The following is a 22503-nucleotide window of genomic DNA, read 5'->3' on the forward strand; positions in this document are numbered from 1 at the left end:
ACATGTGTCATCTACAAGATTAAGCCTTTAATTAAAGAGGTTTATTGCCTGGAATTGTACATGAGAATCACTGTTTTTCAATAAATCCTTCAATCCCAGTAAACTGCTTTGTTTGAATCTCTCTTCAGTAATTAATATAGCTTTTATCTTTCATGACTTTGTATGGATTTTACCTTAAGAGGTATAAATACCCCTATGCAAGTTTACCCTTTGGTTTCCTGTGAGCTACACAAAAGGAACCAAAGCAAAGTTTTAGGCAATACAGGCCATTTGATACTGGACCTGATTATAACATGTCAGGTCTTCTACCACACTTTCTATTTTAAGTTTACTTATTTTATTTGAGAGAGAAAGTGTGAGTGATGGAGGAGCAGAGAGACAGGGAGAGAGAGAGAGAGAGAGAGAGAATCCCAAGCAGACTCCGCAAATCAGTGAGAAGCCTGATATGGGACTTGAACCCACGAACCGTGAGATCATGACCTGAGCTGAAGTCAGATTCTTAACCAACGGAGTAACCCAGGCACCCTTTCTACTGCACTTTTAAAGAAATGTCTGTTTTCTACCCTTATTCTTAGATGTAGTTAAAAAAAAAAAAAAAAAAACACACCACACCTAGTGTATTCCCTATCTACTTCTAAATTTATTTGAGGATTAGTCATTGCTGAAGATTAGTTGGCTTTCTTTGCTTGCTATGAACTACTCAATGACCTAAGGAGAAGGTCAGTTCAAAAATCCTATTTATAAAAATAAATATAGTATAAATACAATATACAGCTATATAGCTGCAAATTCTTTGAGACGCTAAAAGCCTAGGCCTATTCTATAGATAGATATTACCATGACAATTTTGACTGGCTGAAGAAATCCCACAGGATACAGTAAAAGCTAAGAATTCTGTTTGTATTTATAATGTGAACTAAAACTTCCTGTGATCCTTGGTAATATGTGCTGAATTTTGTTCTTACCTAGTATTTTGAGCTATCATACCAAGTAATTTAAAAGAAAATAGACTGTTAGTTAATATCCAAAATCTATAAAGAACTTCTCAAATTCAACACCAAAAAACCAAACAACCCAGGTAAGAAATGGGCAGAAGACATGAATAGACACTTTTCTAAAGAAAACATCCAGATAGCTAACAGATACATGAGAAGATGCTCAATATCACTCATTATTAGCAAAATACAAATCAAAACCTGATGAGATACCACCTCACACCTGTCAGAATGGCTAAAATTAACAACACAAGAAACAACAGGTGCTGGCAAGGATGCGGAGAAACAGGAACACTCTGGAACTGTTGGTGGGAATGCAAACTGGTACAGCCATTCTGTAGAACTGTATGAAAGTTCCTCAAGAAAATAAAAATAGAACTACCTTACAGACCAGCAATTGTATTATTAGGTATTTACCCAAAGGATGCAAAAATACAGAATCGAAGGGGTACATGCACCCTAATGTTTATAGTTTATAGCTGCCAAACTATGGAGAGTGCCCAGATGTCCATCAACTGATGAATGGATAAAGAAGATGTGGTATATACACACAGTGGAATATTACTCAGCCATCAAAAAGAATGACATCTTGCCATTTGCGACAAAGTGGATGGAGTTAAAATGTATTAAGCTAAGTGAAATAAGTCAATCAGAGAAAGACAAATAACATATAATTTCACTCATCTGTGGAATTTAAGAAACAAAACAGATGAATATATGGGGAGGTGGGGGGCGGGAAGAGAAGAGAGGGAAATAAACCACAAAAGACTTAATAACAGCAAACAAACTGAGGATTGATGAAGAGGGAGGTGGGTGGGAGATGGGCTAGATGGTTACTAAGGAGGGCATTTGTAGTGATGAGCACTGGGTGTTGTATGTAAGTGATGAATCACTGAATTCTATTCCTGAAACCAATATTGCACTGTATGTTAACTAAAATTTAAATTAAAAATAGTCTTTTAAAACTTAAACTTTCAAAAATATGTATATTTACTCTATATTGTATGTGCACAACTCATTTTATAGCTCTGTAAGCCAATAGCACTGAACAGCCACAAACTGAACTTTCTTTTTTTAAATGTTTATTTATTTTGAGAAAGAGAGACAGCAAGAGTGAGAGTGACCAAAAGTGAGCAGAGTAGGGGCAGAGAGAGGAGAGAAATAATCCTAAGCAGACTCCATACTCAGTGTGAAGCCTAATGCAAGGCTTGATCTCACGACCGTCAGATCATGACCACAGCTGATACCAAGAGTTGGACGCTTAACTGACTGAGCCAGCTAGGTGCCCCACAAACTGAATTTTCACTGGAGTGATAAGTGATGATGCATCTTCTGAATTCTTATTTCTTTTTATTACATTAGTAAAAGTTAATTCTCTGATTTTCTGAATCTCAACTAATAAAAATGTTCTATCATTTCCTCTCTGATGAAAGGCTTGGCAGACAAAAGATCATTATCTAAGTAAATTCTAGGTATTTGTGCTTTACCTGAAGGAAAATCAGTTGGTTGCTCAATTTGTTTTGGGATATAAATGACAGCAAATATTTTCGTCTCTCTGGAATGCTATAAACTAAGTACCTTTTTTACACCAATTTTCACCAATGGCTTCCAAAAGAAAAAAAAAATTAATGTTTAAAAAATGGCCTCAGATTAGCAAAAAAACCTCAAGTCTGGAGTTTTTCATGTTAATGAAGTCAGCAGGAACTTTATTTATTTATTTATTTATTTATTTATTTATTTGGTAACTTGATTCCCCTTGCAAATGGCCCTCATATATTTTCTGGAGAATTTGACTTTCACAGTTCTTAAAGTTCTATTTAACCCTTGCTCACACACTGGCTCCCATGTCTTCCCTTTAATCTGCAGCTACCCATTCAAATGGCTCTGTCCACAGACACAACAGGTGTATAAACAGTTCTTTGTCTGAGCTCAGAGACTGGGCCAGCCAGATAGGACCCTATGTTTAATTGTTCCTCTCGTTAGCATACAGCTGACAGGCTGCTGCTACTAGGGGAGTAGCAGGGGAAGGCAAACCCCTAGGCCTGCCATGCTCTAAATTTCAATCATTATGAAGAGCTCTATTTCAGAATAAAAGGCCCAACTCATTAAATGACATCATCCTGCATTCTGAATCTTCACAATCTGTGTATGGCCTTACTTTTGTGGGAACACCCAACAAGGGACCTGTTTTCATTTAATTTGGCCAAAAGCTTTAAGCACCCACAATGGAAAAATGCTAAATCTAATTAGTTGATGAATAAGAGGTCTTGTGAATTAAGGAGCAGATTGAAAAGTACTCAGTATGAATTCCTCTCTGATTCTGAATTCTATTCTAACAATTTGTTCCATTTATACTATTCACTGAATACTAATGATTTAGATTAATCAGTATTAATCTATGGACTGATTAAAGGATCTTTATGTTCTGTATGTATTTTGTTTTACCTGAAGAGGGGTTTTAAGCTAGAAACTTGGTAGAATTTAATTTGTTATGGCTCCTTTTTAATGATATTTCCATAAATATATATAACCTGTATGGTTTTTAAACTTTCATCAAATCTCTTCAAAAGCACTATAATGTAGTTTTAATAAAAAAAAATTAAATTGCCCATTCAGGACAAAAATGGTTAGAAAAATAAAATACAGTTAAAAATAAACTCTTTCAATTCAGTTGAAACATAGGTACACAATTTCTACGGTATATAAACCTATACTAATAAAATTAAATACTGTCTAAATGTAAGGTTAAAAGGATTCCAAATCTGATATGTGACAATTTTGAATACTACTTTATTTGCTTATTAGGCCTTTAATAACTTAATCTTACATCTCTCAACTAAGAAAAATACAGTTTCTCTAACTGCTTTAGGATTTAGAACAGACATAATTAATATTTTTAAATTATATAAAAAACTTTAAATCCTACAATTTAACATTATTCTGCTATTATACAAGAACACCACAAATCTCCAACCACAGCTTAAACTACAAAAACCCCAAGCAATTAAAAAAAAAAAAAAACAACTAAGGGAAATGGTTGGATTACTTTTCCTCAGTACTTAAAGCAATAAAAAAAAAAAACCCTCATGGATAAAATTTTATATCATAAATAAGGAACTTTTCAAGATTTCATCAAGCTTCCATTAATATAAAAGCTTCTAATGTAACTTAGCTTGAAGCTGAAATCACTGTTGGAGGAATAACTGAGTACCTTCTGTTAAGGATAAAAGTATCATGGAATTATCTCACTGGGCCTCAGTAGTCTAGATATTACAGCCATAAATAGGTGTGATGTACAATAACTTTATACTGTTGAGACCTTTTTGTAATGCCCAAATGAAATTAACAATTCTAGTCCTTTTCAGTTTTCCACTTAATACCAGTATATTTTCCTATCAGTTTATTCCAAAAGTTTGTGCTTAAACTAAATACATGGGAGCAAAACTAAAGTCCAATGCTGACATTTTAATAGTTCTAAAAATCCTGATTTTGTGCTTTAAAATTTAAACAATATATCAATCGCATCCTAATAAGAGTGTATGACAAAAAGTCTTAAGTTTTCTATCTGGATTCCATAAACATGGAGAAATCATCAAAATATTGAAAGGGAGTATGAAATTAAGTGAAAATGTTAACCCCATTCAAAAATAAGAGCAGGAGCGCCTGGGAGGCTAAGCTGGTTAAGCGTCAGACTCTTGATTTCAGCTCAGGTCATGATTTCAGGGCTGTGAGATTGAGCCCTGGGTCAACTCCCTGCTAGGTGTGGAGCCTCCTTAAGATTCTCTTTCTCCCTCTCCTTTTCCCCTCCCCGGCTCATGCTCACTTATGTGTATTCTCTCTGTCAAAACAAAATAAAAACAAACAAAAACAAAAATAAGCAAATATAAAAAAACCATGTGGCTATAATTACTTATAAAAAAGTAAGAATTATTCACTTCTTAGTTTCTTTTTCTGGCATAGTAATCTTTCAAGAAATTAAATTTTTCTGTGTATTAGACAGCTAAAATCATGTTAAATGTCTTCTGTGGTTGAAACCTCATTTAATTCTAAGGTTTTATTTTTCAGTAATCTCTATACCCAATGTGGGGCTTGAACTTACAACCCTGAGATCAAGAGCTGCATGCTCTACTGACTGAGCCCGCCAGGTACCCCCTAAACGTCATTTAATTCTATTCTTTGGTGCTGGTCAAATCTGCTTGGTTAAAAGTAACAAAAATCAGGGTGCCTGGGTGGCTCAGTCGGTTAAGTGTCCGACTCTTTGGTCAGCTCAGGTCATGTTCTCATGGACTCTGAGATAGAGCCCTGTGTCCCTGCTTGGGAATGTCTCTCTCTCCCTCTCTCTCTGCCCCTACCCCATTCATGCTGTGTCTCAAAATAAACAAAAATAATAATAAAAAACAGTAACAGTCAAAATTAAGTCTTTTGATATTGGCTCCTATTGACATATGTTTTTGGCATTTGGTAGTCTTATGTCCTTGGTGTGAAATATAAAAATCCTTTTCTGGAATAACTAAAAAATACCAGAGAATTATTTCATCTATAAGAAGATGGTTGTCCCACAAATCAACAGTATCAGCTACAGATGACTTTTAATGACATAATTTTCTTATAACTGAAAACATTCACATTGTAAAGGAAGTTTATCAGCAACAAAATTATTTCCCTGACCAAGAGACACTATCTTGATTAACCTGTCTATGTAGGTTTTACACCACAAATAATCTTGATAGCACTGCAGGCTGAGAGCTGGGCTGTCTGTATCACTTCTATATTGATATCAACTTTTATTCTTCCACTCTAAGTGTATTCTGGCTTACCTCAAATATTCCAGCTACTTCAACAGCACTCCCAAACTAATCATTAAAAAAATAGGAAACATCTATAGGCTCCAGGAAAAAGAAAAAAACTTGCCAACCCTTGTTACCTGCACTAGGAAGCTAATTTATGTTCCAATTCAAAAAACTGGCAAGGTACGGCCTGTCAGCTAAATCTGGTCCTGGTTTCTTAAATATTAAGGAGCTCTCTTTTTGTAAATGAAGTTTTATTGGAACGCAGCCACACCCATTTGTTTTCATAATGTCTATGGCTGCTTTCATGTTAGAATGTTAGAGTTAAGTAAATTTTACTATCTGGCCTTTTACAGAAAAAGTATGCTGATCCCTCTTCTAAATGGAGCAGAGAAAGCAATATCATAATTAAAATCTGCAATTAGGGTGGTGGTCTGACTCTTGGTTTGGGCTCAGGTCATGATCTTGCAGTTGTGAGATAGAGCCCTGTGTCAGGCTCTGCACTGGGTGTGCAGCCTGCTTGGGATTCTCTCTCTCCCTCTCCCTCTGCCCCTTCCCTGCTTGTGTGTCTGCATGTGTGTGTGCTCTCACCCTGTCTCAAAATAAATAAAAGAAGCTTAAAAAATAATATATATGTGTAAGAAAAAAAAAAAATATATATATATAAAACCCCTGCAATTAGGATAGTGACCTACAGTACATGCCCATGAGAACAAAAGTCCATTACAACAAAAATTTTATTTGAACGTTCTGTGGAATTCCTGAATTGATATTTGTTTATTAAAATAATTCTACTCCCTGCAGAAAATAAATGGAATAATGAAAACTACATATTTTAGAGAGAAGTTGACCTCACAAATTCTACAAGGTGATATAAAATTGCCGATAAACTGGTGTTTCTGTGGTTACTTCATAATTTTGGCCAAGTAGCCTCCATTTGTGGAAGCCTATAGAACAAATACTAATTTATGTTAATGTAGAGGATAATACATAAACTACCACAAAGTTAAACAAGACAAAAAAGGAAAAGTGATTTTAGAATGTAAAATTGTGTTATTTCTTAGGATCAATTAGAATTCACAGGGGCAAGAGGGAATAATAAAAGCAGGAGATTAATTCTTGAAAATGGCTGGCAATAGTTAAAATAATATGTCTCCCCAAATCCCATACCATCCAATAATATGAAAAGAGTTGATTTCACATAGGTGGGTACTGGGCATGTAAGCAAGGTGCTCCTGCCACTCCTGATGTCTTCAGACATGGACAAGAGCCAGGATAAGAATATTCCTCAACTGTATGCCTAAGGCTTGGCTGGGAGAGTCACTGCTGACTGTGAACTTCATTTCATTCTACCCTTTGATGTTTTTGCTGAAGTTGAGAACTGAGGACTTATAGCTAAACTGTTCATTTCAGAAGGGTGGGAGATGAATAGTGACTCACCTGCCAGTCTCAGACTTTTTTGTCAGTTAATAACTATATTTTGAGGGTAAGCCTGTCAGAACATCTGTAGATCCACCTCCACTAGGTGACTGTCTGGACAGGGCAGACACAGCAGTAGACATGGGGCAGCTGTTCACCAGCTATGGGTCCTCTAAGGCACAGTAAGAACTGAAGAGAGGATGTGGGTAGTCACGCTGAGTGGCAGCATGGCCTTAGTTGCTGCAGTGCTGAGGCTGCTACTCAGACTAAGCCAGACTCACGTCACAGTGATAAGACTTTTTTCTAGACTAGTCTTTTTTTTTTTCTTTGTAAAGAATATCTCTGGCAACCTTTTTTTTTTTTTTGATGCTGTGAAGTAGGCAGCATATTCCTAGAGGATATAATGGGAGCTACTTTTTAATTAAAAGCTTTAGGGCAATATCTAATTTAACAATTTTTCCCTCCACAAGTCCTTTTAAAATGCACTAGATTTCTACATGGCTTTTTAAGACTGGATTTTGAAAAATCTGTTTTCTAACTCATATCCAAAGTTGGTAAAAATAACTTCCCAAATACAGAAGTTCCATTTTTTACAAACCCTATATTTAATTGGTGGGAGCCAGAGATATACCAGAGATTTATCTATAGCAGATAAACTGGACTAGGGGCAGTGAGCTATTAATAGTGAAGAATTAAAAAATGATTATGAGGGAGGGATAACTATAAATGGTGCAAATGAGACAAACTTTGGATTCAAATATATTGATTTTTAAGTCATTCTTCTAAATAAGGATAAAGTTATTTCAACAAAAACAATAATTATTAATTTGACATTCTACATTTATGTGGGCAACAAATGCTACCCTATACACAATATTATTTTAATTATTATTACTAACAGGGCTAATACTCCCTTATGTGTCTATGATTTTTGTAATTTTCAATGTTTTCACATTTTATTAGCTTACCAACAGCATCAAAAACTACTTTAGAAGGAGCCTGAATTTCAAATTTTCTGACATTAAAAAAATAAACAACCACCACCCAAAACTGGTCGTTAAGATATATAAGCATCTAATGTCACCTATGTTGCTAAGAACATTGTACTCAGGAAACTAGAAAGCTGTGTTTGATGTTTACTTCAGCTGCTCCAAAATGAATATAAATGGTTGTCTGACATGTGAATGTGAAAATCTGGAACCAATCCTATTTTACAGAACACAAGCCTTCAGCATTTGGGGCACCTAATTATTTTGATGATAGGTGAATTTTACCCTTGATCACATGGCTTATAGCTAGAAAGTGGTTTCACAGGAGAATATTTCACAGCATGTAATAAATCCTAAAAACAATGCTATAAACACTCAAACACATGGCATCAGTTAAATTGCAGGTTCAAAAAGAACTTCATTCCTTTAAAAGACAATTTGGATAAAAAATAATGTAAGACATTCAACACAGAATTTTTGATGTGCTGGAAAATTTTACTTTTTTCTCTCTAAAGTATTACTATGTTTTTAAAAACATGGATTGAATTATTTTATTCTCTTCAGGAATTAATTGAACATTGTTTCCTTTCATTGTCACTCAAATTACAGCTATTCTTCAAACTACCCCACTTTTTCTTTATTTGGGAATAAAGCTTCAATTTGGTCTGGTACAAATAATTTCACATTCCTTCTGGTTTTGAGGGCTGGTTCCAAATTATAATCAACAACTTTTCTAGACCAGAACCCTTGAAATTCAGTCTTGCTTTATAGTTTTTGCTCTTTCCTACATACTGTTTCAAGGCAAAAACTGGTCTGCCACACATCTGGGGAAAAAAAATCTAAGTTTAAGCTAAAATGATCTTGCAGAAAATTTTAGTTTTTGCACACAATCGTAGCAGGACTTTAAGGGCCAATGTGCAACGAATGACCCGGCCCAAGACAGAGTAAGTCTGTTTGAAAAAGAAGAATCCTCTCCTCCAAAGATTTCATGAAAAACATTTGGGACACTAGGCTCTAACCATTATTACAAAAAAGATGAGCATTATTTTACCATTGAAGCAGATCGACTGCTTGTAACAAGGCTTGATCCACCATAGTTTGAATTGAGGCTTCCAATTGGTGCATTATGGGATGGTCCCAATAAACTGTGTATATCATTGTGACCAGCAGGCAAACTGGTGGACGGTCCAACGGCATGGTTCCGCAGCACATGGATAGCATCATCCAGTCTGTCTAAACGATCCTCCATTCGAGATTGCTGTAGGGATTGAAAAAAGACATGGAGGTTACTGCTGGTATCTGTTAAATTCATTAAACTGCTATGTTTCCTACTATGGGATATAGAGAAGACAGCAAAGTAAAATGCACTATCAAGTAGCTTCAAAAGCAACTACCTACACTACAATCAAGAATCAAAGAAAAGATATTTGACGACTATGCAAAATTAACTAAGCTTCAGAAACAAATCACTGCTTTATAAAACCAATTTACCAGTCTACCATGAGGCTATTTCTTTTAGCTTCCTACAAAAGATGAAGGCTACTCTACTGTGTCTGATAATTATAGCTGATAAAAAAGAGAACCTGGACTTTAATACTGATCTTTGAAATGAGGGCAATTTCGGGAAAGGACCTCAAATCCATCAAGTTTAAGTTGTAATTTTGTTTTAAGTGAATAAAGCATACCTATCTGAAATGGTGAACACATCCAAATATGCTCTTTCACAAAACTGAGGAAATGAGATTGTCTGTGGATACACACATGCCCCATACACAAACATATTAGAATTTAAAAAATCAAAAGCACATGCCAGTAGAGCTCTTTTAAAAAGAATCATTCTCAACAACATGAAAAACAAAAGTCTATTCTTACATACTGTACAAAAACGAAACTGGTCATTGATTTTAAAAGACTTTGGAGTCTGTACAGGCTTGAAGATTTTAAATGGATAATAGGAAGTATAATTAACTGAAACACAAAAAAAGGCACCATCTAAAAGAAATAGTACCTCACAGACATCCTTTAAGAAGGACATTGCATCTTGCAAATGCTCGTGAAGTTGCTGCTCAACTCGATTTTTCTGGCAAAGTCAAGACAGAACAGGAGGCAAAGCACAGGTTAAGATTAACTCCAAAAGAGATGAGGAAATAGCTGATGTCGCATGTCAGCATAACATGTTAGTAAAGTTAACGCAGAGACCTGCGAGATCTACTTGTATTAAGGTATGAGAAGGCTGGGATTTAACAGCGAAGTTATAAGGTTAGCATCTAAATAGCACACATTGTTTATATCTGCTTGCAAAATATGAGAGAAGAAGACTTTCCCTTCAACTGTTCTGTTAGTCACAGAAAAAGAACTCTTCTATGTGCAACGTGAAATTACTAAGTGACAGCATGACTTAGCATTCCATCAAGTTATTCTATTTTGTTTGTATAATACTATGTAATTCTGTGGTAGGTATTGAAAAGCAACAGTAGCTAACATTCTACCACAAATTCTTCGCATTCAATACCTAGACAGGCTCTTTTATTCTACCTCCTTATTTGTTTATTAAATAACATTTTTGCTCATACAATTAACACAATATATTTTTAAAAATGAAAACATGGGAAATAACACTTTTCATGACAAAAATAATTGATGCTACATTTAAAAATTTTAGTCAAAATATTATTAACTGTATACAGAACAGTCACATGAGAAAGAATAAAATGTGACCATGTTGCATTGCTTGGCTAGTTTTCTTGCTTTTATTTGATCTCTTTACTTTTTTGTTTGTTCCTTATTCTATATAAACATAAAAGTATAGAAAAGTTAAACTCTAGATTTATCAAAAAAGCAAAAATCCCATAACACTATTTTACTACCAGCTGTCCTGAGATCAGAAAGAAGCCTGATGTCCCAAAGAACAGATGGCAGAAGGCACACCCAATGTGTCTTATATTGTTAAACTAAATCAGGCCATTTGTTAGCAAAGAATTCGTGTGTAATGCTATCCTACTGTTTTTTCATTGTTACTCAGGATTTACTAAAAATGCACTCTGCACTATCAGATAAAAGTGACCCGTATATTTCTAAGAGGCTCTTACCAGGGAGTGGAGTGAGTTTTCATAGCTGGGGGATGAAGGAGCTTGCCCTCCAGGTCTGGGCCACTGACTGGTACCTGTTAAAACGAAATACAAAAGCATACACACACACCTTGGTTAACTCACTGATCTTGACAATGTTCTGAAAGAAAGGGTAAAGCCATTCTATAGCTGTACATAAACTTATGCAAACATTTTTGTTTAGCCTTCAGCGTAGTATTGGCTACTTACAAGCCCAACACATTAAAAAAAATCTTTTTCAGGGCACTTGGCTGGCTCAGTCAGTGGAACATGTGACTCTTGATCCCAGGGTTGTGAGTCTGAGCCCCATGTTGGGTGTAGAGATTACTTAAAAGTCTTAAAGTCTTTTTCATTACTAATACAACTGTGTAGGGACTTGAGAATAAAAGAAAAAAACTGCACAGTACTTTACAAAGTAACTACTTTGCAAAAATTTGTATTAGTTATTATTAACTACTTGTTATTTTGCAACAACAAAAAAAGCCAGAAACAGGCCCATAAATACAGAGAACTGGTAGTTGTCAGAGGGGCAGGAAGGAGGAGAAGAGATACAAGCTTCCAGTTACAGAATGAGTAAGTCATGGGGATGAAAGGCACAGTATAGGGTATATAATCAATGATACTGTAATAGTGCAGTATAGTGACAGATGGTAGCTACACTTGTGGTGAGCTTAGAACAATGCATAGAGCTGTCAAATCACTATGCTGTACACCTGAAATGAATGTAACATCCTGTGTTCATTATACTTCAAAAAACAAAAACTACTTTTATGTTTGAATGTTCTTCAGATTTTGTCCACAAGCAGATTATCTTGAGAAAATGTACTTAAAACATACGTAATTTAAAATTCTGTTCCTTCTCCATGCCTTTCCATAGCTTTTGTTATTAAATGACTACGTTAATAGTCACTTGATTTTCTAGATCATAATTTATTTAATCACCATTATTACCTCACTGTTGGAGGTTTCTTTCAGTTGGCTATTACGAATAGTACCTAAATATTACTATATTGTGAATGGTAAACATTGTTATTTTCTTTTTTGGGAACATGTCTTGAGGATAAATAGCATTTCTGAATTAAAAGGTATAAATATATTTATGATACTCAATTCATAAAGCCAAATTACTTTCTAAAGTGTCCTATTAACTTCTGCCATTAAGTTACGCACAAATGCACCAATTTCAAATGACTGCAAATGCATTTAGGATTATCTGTTAAACATTTTCCCAACATAATTTACACAAAAACACATTATTTAATTTGGAAAATATCACCATGAAAATTTTTAATGTCATTTATTCTTCAACTTTAGAAAAGTAGCACTAACACACAGCAAAAAAACATACAAGTTCAGAGTAGAAAAAAATAAAAAGGAAGAAAACGATAAAAAAAAGACAAAAGGATTAATTCATTCATGTGTTTAAGACAATACAGCCTGTGCAGTTGGAAATAATTTATTTACAGAAAATAATTAAAACCATTAGTTATTAATATTAGTTATTAATAAATGCTTCAGTGACAACCTGAGTTATAGGAGAAATATGAAGTTGGAGAACTTGCAGGTTTACTTAATTTGTCTGATTTACTGCTAAATGAAGTTTTAACCTATGTTCTTTGTACCAAGCATGTTGTTGCAGATTACTTGCCAAATTTAGGAAACAATGAAAATGTATGGTAAATCTTAACTATTATAGTTCACTTCAGTTGAATAACTTAGTAATTGTATTCCCATCAATCAAATATATTTTATAAGTTGAAAAGTTGGATAAAGTTTTAACCTGATTAAATTTCACAATTATATGCATACTGTTGTGATTACATAGGAAAATTTTAAATAGTAAAACTGTGAGAAAAAAATACATATTATGTACTTCATCAGCAAACAATTTTTTTTTTTACTTGTAGGCAAATTACAAATTATTCTGAGAACCATTAAAGGTTTCCTGCTGGACATACAAACACAGTCATAATTCAACTACATGAATTATGGACAATCTAAAATTGAGCATTGAAACAGAAGCTTGCGAACTTAAAATTAACAAGTAGAATTTAGTAACCAGAGAAACCCAGTAACTGACTATATGAAGAACTCATATAAATAACCAGCCAACACCTTTCCACTGATTTCAGTACATTAGTGCTTTCCAAGCACTGATGCAGAATTATGAATTTTATGTGGATAAAAGGTTATTCCTAATCCATTTTGAAAAAGACCCTAAATTACTTTTAATGTAATTTCTTTTAATGTTTACAATATTTTATTTTCCAACATTTTCCTCCAACCTTCCCATTCCTCTTTGGGTGATCAGCCTGTAACAGGACTCTAATCATCAAATTATTTAATCTACATCAGATATTAATACAAGTTTTATGTTTAAACACCTCAGAATTGTTAACATGCATCTGCTTGGCAAAACATGCGATTTTTGTGGTTCTCCAACTAGTTTAGGGTTGAGGAATGAGATATGTGCACTGAGTTACTCAGGTAAGAAATCACCTATATTCATTATTTTACTGATAGTGATATGAAGAAACCATGCTAAGGTCTATATCCAAAATGTAATCCATTAAACTGGAAAAATACACATATACTCAAACCGGTTTTGTTTTTATTATAGACTGGGCTGCCCCAGTGTGACATACTTGGTTAAAACAGAATACTAATGTGCTTAAATCAGGGATATCTGTTTGAACTTTATAGACATGCCAAGTTATATCTCATGGACAGAGCTCCTTGAACCCCAGTTAGTAGTTTAAAACATTATGCTATTAGTCATAAAGAAGATGACTGGATAGTTAGATAGAGTTATTAGTTCAGTAGAAATCAATCCTATTGCTGATGTTGGCATCTCTATCTCTAGCTTGTAACATTACACAAATATTGTAGAGAATAGAGAACAGGGTATTTCCCACCTTCCTTCCCTGTCACCTCGTATTTGGTGTAGACCTATCAAGAGGCTTGGGGCTTATTCTTCCTTCTATTAATAAGCATAAGGTTTCAACTGTTTATGCAGTTACCAATTTCTGTAATTGCCTGGGCTTTTTAGTGATCACCCTAAAAACCTAGTTCTTATTCAAGAAGGATTGTAATAAACCTACCAGCTATTAAAATATAATTATAATGACTGTTTCTAGAAAACAAGCTAGCTAGGTAATTAGGAGAAGTGAGTTTTTGGCTAGAAAATGTGGAAAGGCTTTCTTTGATCACTAAATCCAAAATTCACCCAGTGTTTCTGATCTGCTCACTAAGTGGAACTTAGAATTAACTGGTTAATTAATTTAGAGACTAGATACCAACATTTTATACGGCTGAAAGAAATTCTTAGGACCACTTATCATGCATTTTCTTATTTTGTTAGTTGTTTCCCTTTGTAATCTCACCTTAAACTGAAACTTTCATGAGATCCCCCATACTTGGAAAAGGCTGGATAATCAATGTAGTACTCAGTGCTTTGCTTTCCACAATCTGGCTCCAGCCAACCTTTCCATTTTAGTGCTTCACACTTCCATACGTGAAGAGTTCATAATCAGTCATCCCCATGACTCTGGATGAAGAAGTCATGTGCTTTTTTTTTGCATCTGGATCTTTGTTATACTCTTCCCTTTAGACCCAGGAAAACTCTTTCTCCTCCTCTTAAAGTCCTGCTCTCTTCATGAAGTTTATCGTGACCGTTCTACAGCTTAGAGTGAATTCTGATGGTTGTATTTTCATGTATTTATCTTTTTTAAAAAAATGTTTATTTGTTTATTGAGAGAGAGAAAGAGAGAGGAAGAGGGGGAGGGGGAGAGAGAGAAGGAAGAAGGGAAAGAGAGGGAGAGAGAGACAGGCAGAGAGTGAATCCCAAGCAGGCTTCGTGCTGCCAGCCCAGAGCCCAACACAGGGCTTGATCTCACAATTGTGAGATCATGACCTGAGCTGATATCAAGAGTCAGATGCTTAACCAACTGAACCACCCAGGCACCCCATGTGTTTACCTTTTATTTTCTCAGCTAAACTGAAAACCTGCTGAAGTCAGATGATTATCAAACACCAGGCACACTGACAGATGATTAAAGTAAATAAATATCTGATTAGGCAAAACTAAGGAATCCTTTCTTCCTTCTCTTCCTCCATTTCTATTGTAAATGTTTTGAAGATTGCTACTGAGAACTGAAATTATTAAACCCTTATTTATATTCCAGAAGGAGGTAAAGAAAGGAAAAACATGGTTTTGTCTGTCTGCTCTCCAAGTTCCCCCAGTAAACACATTCTCTTAAATACTTGTGTCCTTTGCTAAATGACAACTGTGATAGACATAGCCATTCTTCTCTTCTACCTTGCTGCCAGAGCCCTGATTTTGTTCAAAAGGGGGTGGGCTATCTATCATTTCCTGGCATGAACCAGAAAAGAGTAACTTTAGAGTTCTCAGGGTAAATCCTGATGTCTAAGATACACATGGTGGTCCCATTTCTGTTATGACCAGTGTGTGTAGTGCCCAGTGCTGGCTGAAGACTCATGAGGGCCAATCTGTTGAAGAGGCTTCTGAAAAAGATTCTTAAAATACAAAGAAAAGATGGTCTCTTTTCTTCTAGTGAACACTGTTATGTCCACATATGGTACCTTGAACTGCTGAACTTGCCAGCAGCCTGAGGAAGAACTGCAAAAGTAGTAGAGCAGGAGCTTGGCCATACTGGGGCCAAGAAATTTGCCCTGCTATGGGCTTCCTGTCATGAAGATAAGCATCCCCTTATTATTTAAGCCAGCCAAGACAAGAGTTTCTCTTCCTTTCAGCCTAAAGCATCCCAACTGATATAATAGCACCACCTCAGAAGTTCCTCACAAGCATGCTCTAGGTAGAAATATACGTTCTTGGCCTGAAAAAGTTCCTAAGGAAAATGAGTGGAATTTAAACAAGAATGATGATTACCTTAGAAGCTGCCTATGTGGCTCTTCACCTGTGTATCCATCCTCACAAGGCCTATGCCAGTCTGACTGATGCTCAGGTATACAGAACAGGACAAGTGTAGAGAGCACACAGTGGGTGAATTTTTTACTCTAGTTAACAGGCCACTGCCATTCAAGGTACAAAATAAATTCTACATATTGTGTAGAAGCTCTAGTTTGCTCCCTCTTTTTCATTTTTCCTTCAACTATGAATAATTTATCACGTTGTGCTTTCCTTTTTCCTTCTCTCTTTATATTTCTGCCAATTTGGAGTGTGTGTGTTATGTGTGTGGTGACAGGAAGGAGATACTAGATACAGGAGATGGGAGAGAAATGCACTTGCATAAAATCAGTCTTTGATGTGCTGTTTCAGTAGGAATATAATAAGCATTAAATGAAAGAAAATATTTTTCTTCGATTATGACTGCTGAATTGAAAAAGAAGCCTATTAATATCTTCATTACATACTTCAGTAGATCATATATTTTCATTAATCAGCTGAATTAAAGGGGAAAAAAGGATATCACCCAATAAACACCAAATAAAGATGGAGAAGGAAATGTAAGGTTTTACTCTGGACCATTTTTTTTTTGAAAGATGTCAAAGTCTCTGATTTTCCATTTTAGTGATGCCCCCTCATAAATACTGAACTCCTCTGCTGCCTGACTTCCCACCCAGTATTAATAAAAAAAAAAAAACAAAGGGCATGTTTATAGCCCTTCCCTATAGAGGAAGAGAGGAGGTGGGAACATATAGTAAGGACCAATATTCTCATCTCTGATGAGAAAGGAAAACAGGCTGTGGCAAAAATGACACTGATAATTTGAGTAAAACTGTGCCAGGAGGGTGAGTAGGGTTAAAGTTACATCATTCTTCCTGTAATTTCAGCTCTCTGTTAAATAACAACTCTAAGTCAATGGGTCTTTCATAGTCCTGTCTATGTAGGGAACAGCTGTTCAACTTTTACTAGACAGCTGAAGCCATGGTGTCTGAGAAAGTGGCAGAACCCACTAAGAGCTGAAAGCAGCTGCCAGCAGTTCATCATCTCCACACTGGAATGCTTCTTAGCAGAGTCACAAAGCTAATACACAAAGCACAGGTGATAGCCAGGGCCCTGATATACCAGAGCCCAGATTTTTCAGAAACCCTACGCAATGCAAAGAAGTTTAACAACAACAACAACAACAACAACAACAACAACAACAACAACAACGCTACATGAGCTTAATTAATGACTTGATCAGAAAAAGAGAATCATTTCTGAGGTAGACTGCTGCAAGAATATGGCAATTTTTACCCAAAGGCCTAATGCCTTTTCCTCAGAATACATTTCTTCTTCAGCATGTTTTTTTCCTTCAAATGTTGCTCATAAAAACATCATACAAGTTTTAAAATTATAGCTTAATATATATTAAGCATTTTCCTATAATTTTATTTATTTCTAAGATTTAAGAATTCCTATTTATAATAGTAACAATTATATCTCAACAAATTTATACTGTAGGATAGAATCTGGAATCTGTCACAGCAAATATGGGAAAAAAAAAAACAGGAAAGAGTAAAGCAAATCTGAACCACTTATTTTTAACTCCACTAACAACAGTATTTATCCACATTCACAGTCTTTTCCTTAGCAAAAAAACTACATTATTCCCAAGAATTACATATATATATGTTTATATATATATATATATATATATACATATGTTTATATATATAAACACATATATATAAAATAACTTAATAACTTAGTGAACCTAAAAATAAAGAGAAGCTATCTAGCAGAAAGTTATTAATCTCTGAGTCCTACAAGTGGTACATGGAAAATGCAGAGAATAAGGAAGAAAGAAGTTACATGTACTTCTAAATAGATTATTTTGTATACTTTCTATGCCACCTTACCCAAAATTTTGATTTACCACCTCTATATTTTGCTTTCATCCCAAATGTCTAGCCTTATTTTTATCCTGTTAAAACAACTGTTCTTAGAAATTATACCAAATTAAGAATCAGAAAAGAGTCATTCACAGTTAGCAAATATTTCATTATTCTCCAAAATGAACTCAAGAAGGCTGTTTACATGTTTTCTCAAAATTCAGATAATTTTATCATGAACTTTTACTGTATTTTATTGGAAAATAAACAAAGTTCAAATATTTCAAAGTAGCTCCATGCATGTTTTTAAGTCGATAGATAAAAGAGCAGCCTACCTGTGAGAGGTGAGGGTGATCCCACTGGTGTTGATGGGTTTGATGGAAAACTACTGCTGGTATGGTCAGGAGAATAAATCTAACCAGAAAACAAAATATGCATGTATCAATATGTGACAACAAAAATATAAATCCATTTGCATGGAGTTATTTTTATAATCTAAGTTGCCACCCATAAAACTCAGAATGAAAAATTTATTTCTTCAATTTAGGACTATTTCATTACATAAAGGCTGTTTACAGTTTTAAAACTAGGATTAAAAAGTCTTATATATTCTGGGGGTGCCTGGCTGACTCAATCAGTAGAGCATGTGACTCTTGATCTTGGGGTCATGAGTTTGAGCTCCATGTTGGACACAGAGAATCCTTAAAAAAAGGATCATATATACTCTAATAAGAGAGGAATAAATAAATCATATCCATTTATTATCAATAGTTGAAAATTATTTGTTTCTTTTAGAACAAAAAAGAGAAGTGACTTTAAAGTTAAGTCTAATAACCTTTCTAGAATATATCATCTAAATAAGTGATATCCATTAAAAATAATTATCTCAGGAAACTGTTACCTTTTGAAGACAACAGTCTTTAAAAACAGTTTTAAAGGCCAAAGAAAATATTTTTAAAAATAGTTACCCTTTATTTCTCATTTAAAAAGCTCTCAGTTTGGGGCCCCTGGGTGGCTCAATCGGTTAAGCATCCGACTTTGACTCAGGTCATGATCTCACAGTTTTTGAGTTTGAGTCCTGCATCAGGCTCTGTGCTGACAGCTCAGAAACTGGAGCCTGTTTCGGATTCTATGTCTCCCTCCCTCTCTCTCTGCCCCTTCCCTTCTCATGCTCTGTCTGTCTCTCTCAAAAATAAACATTAAAGGGGCGCCTGGGTGGCTGAGTTGGTTAAGCGGCCGACTTCGGCTCAGGTCATGATCTCGCGGTCCGTGAGTTCGAGCCCCGCGTCGGGCTCTGTGCTGACAGCTCAGAGCCTAGAGCCTGTTTCAGATTCTGTGTCTCCCTCTCTCTGACTCTCCCCCATTCACGCTCTGTCTCCCTCTGTCTCAAAAATAAATAAACGTTAAAAAAAAATTTAAAAAAAAATTAAAAAAATAAAAAAATAGTTCTCAGTATGATCAACTACATTTTTGCCAAATTTAGCTACAAACGTATTGTGCAAAATCAAGCTTGCTCTCAAAGGATATTTTGTCACCCTTGAGGAAAGTGGAAGAAACCCTAAAAGTCCTTCAGAAAATGTTCCCAAAATGATTTATGGACTTCACTTCCTAAGAGGTCCACTTCAAATAAGATAACATCTGGATGCATAAATTTTGGTATTTTGGCTAAGTTTTGCTGCAATATTTTATATTTATTTCATATTGCAAAAAAAAAAAGTGACAGACAATAGTGACACGTTTACCTAATTAGCCATTAAATATTTTAAAAGTCTCTTTAATCCAAGTATTAAGAGTCCCTAGGAAGTTTTCTCTATGACAATTCTATCTCTATAATGAGCATAATAAACCATCTTCACATCTCAACACTTAACTTAGGGCAGCAAATCAACTTATGTGAATGAATTTAAAAAGGAAAACTACTTGTGGGTGAAAGGAGTCATCCAATAGAAATACTCTTTCTCTGAATGAGCTTAGACTTGTAATGAATTTAATGAGGTCCCAATTATGGCAAACAAGGGGGTCTCAGCACTGGTTTCAAACACAGTGTAATATGCTGAGAAAGCCAGAAACTGGGGCAGGTTCATGTAAAACAAAACTCCACAAGTCATAATCATTAAACACAACAGCTTTTATTTTTAAAAAGAAGAAAGTATTAAATGAATTGTAAGCAGCCAGAGAGACCATTTTCCTTTGACTACAAATGGATATACCTACCTCAAAGAAAATACACCAATTTGTATAATGTTACTAAATTCTAACTGTAAATGCCTTCAGTCACCAAATCTCTCCAAACAGCCAGATCTAGAAGTTGTATATTCAAGTTAAAAAGCCATTTTGGAAAAGCAAAACTATCAAGAAGACTTCAAAGGACATTATGGAAGGACTGAGTAACAGGGAGGGTAGTATGTTATATTAAGATCAATACTATTGGTCTTAAGGTTGTTACCTTGTAAAAAATCAGGATATGCATGTGAAAATTAGCTAAAGGTCACATTTTGGTTCCTAGTGGGCTACATACATAAAGTAATTTAAACCATATGTGTAAATTAGGTAAGGTCACCACACTTCAACAAAAACATATCTCAACATATCCCTTAACTTTTATAAATCACTATTTCTCACATTCAAGATTCAAGTAATTACAACTTTTAGGAACACCTGATGCTAACTTTTATGAAACATGCCTTAACTATAATATTGGTAAGGAAGGGAAGAGTTGACAACATTGATGGTGGGTGCATGAGCAGTGAGGAAAGTTTCAGTTTCATGCAAAACTCCCTCTTATTATAAACTAGACATACTCACTGATTTTTTATTTCCTTGTAAAGATTAACAGCAGGAAAGCATTGGAGAAACAGTACTGCCTCTCTGTCATACCCTCCTGGTTTTGTTGTTTCCTCATAGTGTTTACATTAATCCTTAACTGTCTAAACTTGCTTATTTGTTTTATTATCCGTCTCTTACATTTTTACCTCAGTAAAATGTATGCTCCAGAAGAGCAAGGACTTTGTCTTATTCAGACAAAATTTGAATTGTACAGGATTTGCAGTAGCTTGCAGTACCAACAGTGCTGGTAAATATATACTTGTTGAAAGAATGAATGGTTATTATCCTTGTGAGAAGTTTCTATTCGAGTATTTCTTTTAAATCACTGGATGTAGAATACATAGGCTCCATCTCTCTTTCACACTTCCAGTTTCTTAATATAGATTTCCCCAAAAGCTCTAGTCTCAGTTTTCTTTTCTATTCACCTGTGTTTTATCTCCTGGTAGTATCACTTCTGTAAAGTATCAACTATGACATCTCTGTGAATGACTACTAAGTTGACATTTCTATCCTCACAATGGTTGCTGGACTTCTCCATCTGGACATATTCTTTCATTTCAAGCTCGTTATGTCAAGCCAAACTTTGCATCACTGCTCCAAGCTTCCTACCTTTTCCCATCTTTACTCTTCTGTTTCCTCTACTTCAGCATCGGCATTCTCATGGTCACCAATATCACTCTCTTTCTCCAACTTCTCCCCTCCACCCTTCCCCACCACAGACTGCCAATACCTACTATTCTCTAGAAGGTCTCTGGGATAGGCACACGTCCTTCTCATCACCATGACACTGCTTTAAACCTTTACTAGAACTTGTAAATGGATCATTTAAGTCTTTATATATCTAGTTACTCCCTGCTCCTTTCACCCCTTATATAATTGCCAGAGTTATTGTTCCCAACCAGTTTTAAACAGTCAAATCCCACACAGTGCTTCCTGCAGCCCGCTAAATAGAACAGAATGACATTTGAGATCTTCCCTAATCTGGTCACAATAATATCTAACTTATAACCTACTTGTAACATTTTGTACCCTATTATCCAAACAAAATATATATATTTTTTTCATTTTCTGAACACAGCTTGTCCTTTCAAAATGCCGGTTTCTTAATTTCTCCCTGATGGAATTCTTTTTTTTAAATTTTTTTTTTCAACGTTTTTTATTTATTTTTGGGACAGAGAGAGACAGAACATGAACGGGGGAGGGGCAGAGAGAGAGGGAGACACAGAATCGGAAACAGGCTCCAGGCTCCGAGCCATCAGCCCAGAGCCTGATGCGGGGCTCGAACTCACAGACCGCGAGATCGTGACCTGGCTGAAGTCGGACGCTTAACCGACTGCGCCACCCAGGCGCCCCTCTCCCTGATGGAATTCTAAACCACATGGGAGCCCAGCTCACACATCATCTCCCTCTTTACACTCATCTTCACCTCCTTCACACTCTTAGAATAACCTGTATTTCTCTTTGGTCTTTTACTTCACGTTATTTTAAACATTAACATTTTTAGTATGTGTGTCATATCTTCTCTCCTTGACTGTAAGCTCTTTAAAGGCAGAGACCTCACATCATTCTGCACTGAATC

At 35.3% G+C, this 22503-nt stretch overlaps 1 protein-coding gene across 14 annotated transcripts in view; it reads right to left on the bottom strand.

Moving 5' to 3' along the window:
* Nucleotides 1-22503, bottom strand: part of TCF12 (transcription factor 12) — a 377037-nt gene that overhangs the window by 20287 nt on the left and 334247 nt on the right. For 8 of the 14 annotated variants that reach the window (XM_019441990.2, XM_019441988.2, XM_019441986.2 and 5 more), the window contains 4 exons: nucleotides 18434-18512; nucleotides 11280-11353; nucleotides 10199-10270; nucleotides 9242-9448 (listed from right to left, as the gene is read on the bottom strand). In XM_019441990.2, the coding sequence (XP_019297535.1) occupies nucleotides 9242-9448; nucleotides 10199-10270; nucleotides 11280-11353; nucleotides 18434-18512 (432 nt within the window). The remainder of the gene's footprint in view (nucleotides 1-9241; nucleotides 9449-10198; nucleotides 10271-11279; nucleotides 11354-18433; nucleotides 18513-22503) is intronic. The other 6 variants (XM_019441997.2, XM_019441995.2, XM_019441996.2 and 3 more) reach the window with 1 other exon arrangement.

Source organism: Panthera pardus, unplaced genomic scaffold (genome assembly GCF_024362965.1).
Source record: "Panthera pardus isolate Hobbes unplaced genomic scaffold, ASM2436296v1 HiC_scaffold_24, whole genome shotgun sequence".
In the NCBI taxonomy this organism is placed as follows: domain Eukaryota; kingdom Metazoa; phylum Chordata; class Mammalia; order Carnivora; family Felidae; genus Panthera; species Panthera pardus.